General features: G+C 37.8%; 1 protein-coding gene across 1 annotated transcript in view; it reads left to right on the top strand.

Moving 5' to 3' along the window:
* sorbs2a (sorbin and SH3 domain containing 2a) overlaps nucleotides 1-6631 on the top strand; it is a 112301-nt gene that overhangs the window by 61765 nt on the left and 43905 nt on the right. The window contains exons 9-13 of the mRNA XM_037689834.1: nucleotides 1129-1255; nucleotides 3448-3623; nucleotides 5207-5273; nucleotides 5811-5861; nucleotides 5989-6202. Of these exons, the coding sequence (XP_037545762.1) occupies nucleotides 1129-1255; nucleotides 3448-3623; nucleotides 5207-5273; nucleotides 5811-5861; nucleotides 5989-6202 (635 nt within the window). The remainder of the gene's footprint in view (nucleotides 1-1128; nucleotides 1256-3447; nucleotides 3624-5206; nucleotides 5274-5810; nucleotides 5862-5988; nucleotides 6203-6631) is intronic.

Raw genomic sequence — 6631 nt, 5'->3', positions numbered from 1 at the left:
ATATATATATACATATATATATATATATATACATATACATATACATACATATATACATATACATACATATATACATTCAAACAAATAACTTCATATATGTTATTTATGGCATGAAATAGCATGTTGGGTTCCCAGTTACAGGAAGCTGTTAACGAAACTGGATTGTCCTTTTAAATAATATTTAATGACTCTGACATTTACAAAGCAGTAAAGTTTGAATCTATTGTCCCCAGTCATGGTTACATTGGATTGTCTGTGTTTATTTCAAAGCTTGTTACCTACAGCATCCATCAGTGTAATGAAGTGAGAAATCCCCTGAGTGTTGTGCTTCCACACACACATTCCTTCTTACAAAGATGCTGATTGGATTGGTTCTTCAACCAAGAAATCATTTTCTCACAAGAGCCACACCACATCGTTAAAATGTCTCAAGATGGGTTTTTTTTTCCCTGCGGTTAGTTTGAGTTGGTCGCTTGTAGTTTTATCTACTCAAAATCCCAACAATAATCCAAGTCAGTATTTTTTTAAATGTTGTTAGGAACATTTTCTTTTCAAGGTAGTTGACAGTCCTGTATTATCTTACCTCGATTATCTCACCATTAATTGTTTGTAATAACCTTCAAGCCCTCAAAATGCATTTGTAAGTCATTTCTTTCTCTGACGTACTGAACGGGAGGGAATGTTTCAAAATCTCTCCCATTCTGGATACACCTTGTCTACTGTCTTGTGTTTGTCAGCTAATTCTAATCATTTGTTTGTGAATGTGAATGAACTGTCTTTGTTTACTGTTAACATTTTAAACTTTATTTGTTTTGACTTAAAGTTAAATTAGTGCCCCATTGCCTTACTAACTATTTCTTTATTATACAGACACTTCTAATTTAGCACTTCCTTTAAATCTTTTAAGATTTAATTAGGGCACATGGTTTTCTATTGCTGTAAAACCAATTAAGTGATGAACTGAACTGTTTTTAATAGTTGATCTTTTAGCACTCTGTGACTGTTAATTTCTTTTTTACATTAACATTTTATATTTACAATTTTAGATCTGTGAGATTGTTTAGCCGTTCGATTTATTGAAATCTGTGGTCTTTTTGCCCTTGCTTGTGGCTTGGGTGTTATTCCTAGGGCCAGGTCCTCTCTCATGCCATAAATGGAAGCACCAGCCATCCACAGAGGCCCATGTCTCCCCCATCATATCCATCACCCCCTGCCTCACTTCATACTGGGCTACAGAGACAGAGCAGGAGTTCAGGTGAGCCTCTGCTCTTTTGTCATTTTGTTTCTATTATATACAGGACTTGGTTTATTACCAGTTGATGATGCTGGAACAATCATTGCACTTTATATTAAATATAATTTAAAGAGAGCACATTTCTCCAGTTCTGGCCTCCCTTAATTGGTTCTCAGTTCACTTCCAAATTCATTTTAAAATCCTTTTGTATGTTTTTAAATCTCTGAACAGTTCTGCCCCCTCCTATCTCACTGATCTGCTGCAGCCATATGTCCCACAGCACTCGCTGAGGTCAGCAGACCAGATGCTTCTATTGGTTCCAGGAACTTGTCTTAAGCTCAGAGATGACAGGGCTTTTTCTGTTGCAGGTCCCAAACTGTGGAATGAGTTGCCACTACATGTCAGACAGGCGCCCTCTCTCTCTGTTTTTAAGTCTCGTTTAAAAACACTTTATTCTCTGACTTTTTATACAATATGAGTTGATTTTAACTTCACTGTGATTTTATTATTTTAGCCATTTATATTCTTCTCTTTACCTCTGTGGATCTGTGGTTTTTATCCTGTGTTCTTTGCTTGTTTGTCTGACTGTACAGCACTTGGGTTGGCCTTGTTGCTGTTTTTAAGTGCTTTATAAATAAAGTGGTTTGGTATGATGGTATAATTCACATAAATGCCTACGAAATTCTGACTTTATAACTATTCCTAACACAACTACATGTAGAGTTGCAAATGGTACAATTACACACATTTTACCAAACAAGTACAGCCTTGAGGTTCAAGGTTCTTTATTTGTCATTCCACCCTATGTGGTACATGTGGTGGAACGACATTATGCACACAGGGTCCCAGTTACATCCAACAATAAAATGTAAAAGAAAAACAGTAATAACATCTAAGATATGAACTAAGAAAAACATCAACTAAATATACACTAAGCACTAGTAGCATAAAAACATTACGTCGAACAGCAGCACGAACATACAGTTACTTAACAGTTCACTGTCGGACTGGATTTGAAAATACTGGAAACTTTCGGAAAATAAAAACTCTGAAGCGCCTCTCCGTATCTTTTTGTGATAAACATTCAAATCAAAGGTCATTAACACAATTTTGCAATAAATAAATGTATATATTTATTTATTTATTGCAAAATTGTGTTAATGACCTTTGATTTGAAAGTTTATCACAAAAAGATACGGAGAGGCGCTTCAGAGTTTTATTTTCTGAAAATGTCCTTAGTTTTAACTTTTCTTTTGAATCATGGCATGTAAACTCTAAATATGCATAACATATTGCTAGAAGAGGTAATGACATCATTTCTGAAAATATTGAACTTAAGAGTTTTGTGTCGAGATTAATTCCTGATGGAAACACCAAAAGCAGTATAATAAGACAGGGTTTGTCTAACTTTCACTTGAGGGTCGCAACATTCAGTACAAACACGGAGCATTCAGTTTAACTGTTAACTAATCTGCAGTCTAGGACAGACACAAGCGCAAGCAACCTCACAGAAAAGTCAATCATAGTAAACCAAGATCAGCAAGAAGAATAAGTATTATACATCAATCCTGGACTTAAACTCTGTTTTTTGCTCACATCCTACTGAACTAAACAGCCAGTGAGTCCAAGAAGGCTTTGCAGCAGGTTTATTGCTACAGTGTTTCAGTGTCCGAGCCCACTTTACCCGCTCCTGCTGTGAGCAAGCAAACCGGCTACTTTATTAGATTGTGTTTGAATTATTAGTTTAATTATTTGTTGGCCAAATAGAATAAGATGAAAGACCTGGTTTATTCAGTTGAAAACCACCGCCTTTTTACAGTCAAGCTTTTGAAGTATTTTCTCATCACACCTACGTATACATGTATATCTGGGGCTGCAGAAGCTTGGTGGTCTTGTAATCCTAAGGCTGCGGGTTTGAGCACAGTTTGCATCAGGAAGAGCATCCGGCGTAAAACAATTGCCAAATCTTTCATGCGAGTTTGCTCGCTGTGGCAAACCCTGAAGAAAGAAGCAGCCAAAAGAAACTTACTTTACCTATATCCATAGTTAATGAGTAAATGGAACTTAGAAATTTTTTTTTTTTGTAAAATAAAAAAGAAGACTGGACCACCTGTCTCCGTCAAAAATGTCATCTTCGTAACAAAAATAAAACAAAACTAAAAAGAATCAAATAAAAAAAAATAAACTTGTTTTGTTTGTTTATTTGTTTTTAGAGGGCAGCGAGTCGTTCACCAGAGAGTCGGTGGTTTCAGGCCACACCAGCGGCAGGAGCACTGTGCCCATCGCTCGGTTCTCGGAGGAAGAAAAGAAAGTGTCTCTTATCAAAGCCCCGCATTATGAAGGCATCGGCCCTGTGGATGAATCAGGAATCCCTATTGCCATTCGCACGGTGAGGTGAAATGTACATTAAACTAATCATCTTCCCAACAGCTCTTTGTTTAGCATAGCCCGAATGTCTTTTGGTCCATTTTAGACCATCTTAATATATGATCATGTTTACGAGAGAAGGATTACTTTCAGCTGTCAGCAGCTTTTAACCCCACATTAAAAGCTTTTTCCCTCTCTACTGTCACTATTTTGGTATCTCATTTTTATCCACCGCTTTGTGCTGGGGATAAAGGTAAGCTTGCTTGTTTGCTCTCTGCTTGATAAAGTGTTACTGTGCCCTTGTCTCTGCTCTTTATGCAATAACACTTCACTAAACGGTCTGCTCCTTGAGCCGAAGCTTTTAAAGGTAGACGTGCTGAACTAGAGAAGTTTTTAAAAATAATCTTGTTGAAGCCAGAAGAAATAAAGACGAAAAGATGAGCAATAGAATTCAAGACAAGCACTGGAATGACAAAAAGATTGGGTGAAACACATGCGCTACTTGTTGTGAGCAGACAGACATTTTTGTGGCCACTCAGTTTGGTAACCGTGGAGAATGAAGTGGTAATTGGCCTGTCTGGTCTGTGCCAATGCTCCACACATTCACTGCTTGTTCTGATCGGAGTCCAGAGCCAGTGTTCAGCGCTACTGAATAAAGAGGGGATTAAGTCTCTCTGCCATTTCATAGCTCTTTTTTTTAAAAGTGGTTGTTGGGTCTATTCTGTTTACACAAAGGCGAGCATTTCTCCTGAAGTTTTCTGGTACAAAAATGTGATTTCATGCTTTAGTTTTGTGACAACACTGCTGCCATGTTTTCTTTCCATAGTGCAAAACCAACTCTATTCATACTGATTTGTGAAAGCATCACAATGCACACTTGTGTTCAAATTGCCTAATATAACATGTTATTGCCATTGTTTGTGATGCTGTGTTTTAGACACTTGATTACTAAAAGCTTGTGGAAATAAAGCTTTCTGTAGCAGAATCTATTTTCTTGACCTTATAGTTTGCACTTATTACTTTGTTTTAGGATTAATGGGAATAGAAAACTGTCAGTTTACAGCTGTACTTTTTTCTTACACATCCACAAGAGTTTCTGTGAATGACAGTCACAAAAGACTGAGGTCAAAATTAAGTCATGAAAGCACATTACAAGGCACAAATGATTTCTGGTCTTAGGCAAATACATATAGTATTTTAGGATGTAATTCTAATGAGCAGAGATCTATTTTAAAGGTTTTATTTAATGCAAGGGGGAAAAAACAAAAAGTTCCAATCACAACATTTGTCTGAGTATTTTGATGTTGTAAAAACTTTAAACACTTATTAAACTTTGAAGTTGAGTCGTTAAATCATTAAACATTTTTTCCAGAACAAGTACATCATTTCTCCCTATTAGGATAAACTAACATATCATTTCTCCATGTCCAAACATGGTTTGACTTTCTAGGTAAAGCATGAATTACTAAAAAGGTGGAGTGTTTCAACTTACCTCACTAATATCCTGTAAAACAGTGGAGGATTTTACACCTTCAGACTCAAACTTTGCAGTTACTTTAGCATTTTTCTGTACATAAATGTTACTGGTTATTTTCCTTTCCACAGACAGTGGACAGACCCAAAGACTGGTACAAAACGATGTTCAAACAGATTCACAAAGTCCACAAAGCAGGTACAGTATCACCAAACCTCTCTGCAAAACTGAAAAGTCTCAACACTCTGTGATTGGTTGATCGGACTGTTTGAGTGGAGCTGGCCATGTGTGCATGCAGTTTGTAAATATGTGTGTCTCTGAGCAACTGTGCATGTCAGTTCTTGTTAAAAGGACTCGCACGACCTCAGAGCCAGACCTCATTAGATGAGAGTGAGAGAGTCTTGAGCGGAGGAGTAATAGAAAAACCTCTAATGGACACAGAGCTGTCCAGGGAAATCAACTCTAATTTTGTGGGCTGGACAGAAATGCACAGTCAGCACAAGGCTTGCTTGTTCTAAACAGCTCAGGCGTTCTTTATGACAGTAAATACTAAACACACACTCAAATCGAGAGACTGCCTTATAATTATGCCTTAATATAAACTAAAGGCATGCAGTGGTCTTGATGCATTCCAAGATTGACTTTTGTATTCTACATTCTTTAAAAATGTATTCTCCTTAGGAACTACTTCAGTACTTTTCTTTTCAGTGAGATTTTTTAACCCTTCTTTTGCAGATGATGACTATTCTGACACGTACAGTGCAACGTATGCCTTCATAAACAGTGGTGAGACTTCCCCTGTTCTAGCAGAAATTAACAACAGACACTTCTTTCTAACCCATACGCCTCCTCCTTTCTGGCCCACTGTCTTTATCACTTCTCGCTCCGCTGTCTCTCCCGTTCTGTCTAACAGATGACCACAACCTGTCGTCCAGCGTCACCATGGCCCACCCGCCTCCTCGGACACACACATACAGGCCTTTGTCCAAAAGCCCATCAGACAATGGAGGGCAGCTGGGAACTAGAGAGCCTTTGCCATCTCCTGTGCCCCCACCACCTCCACCTATGCCATCCCTCCTTCAGCTCAGAGCCAGAGACGGCGACCGTGAGAAAGATTCTCAAGACATGTAAGAAAATTCCTCGAACTTAACACTACATTATTGTTGAACCACTGATTTTGAATCACGGCAAGGATTTAAAATGGTTTCACTCACCACAGCAGATGTTGACCAGTGGGATATGACTTCCTTCTGGTTAATTATTATCCCAGTCTTGAAGCTTTCATGCTGGAGCTTATGCAGCATGAACCAAACAAGTCAATAGCGCATGTGTAAAGCTAAAAACCAACATGGTTGAATATGTTGCTGTAGGGACTGGCACTGTTGACACTTCTCTGATATCATATTGATCCCACGTTTTCAGAAAACCCAGGCAGAGCAATACGCAGCCGCTATTTGCTCAGCAAAGTATAGTGACAGCATTGCTTCAAGCATATATATAACTATATATAACTATATATATATGTATATATAGTTATATATATATATATTGGAGAT

The sequence above is a fragment of the Nematolebias whitei genome, chromosome 16 (assembly GCF_014905685.2).
Source record: "Nematolebias whitei isolate Nwh7 chromosome 16, NemWhi1, whole genome shotgun sequence".
In the NCBI taxonomy this organism is placed as follows: domain Eukaryota; kingdom Metazoa; phylum Chordata; class Actinopteri; order Cyprinodontiformes; family Rivulidae; genus Nematolebias; species Nematolebias whitei.
Note: the sequence above shows the minus strand (reverse complement) of the source record. Positions and strands in the feature narration are given on the sequence as shown.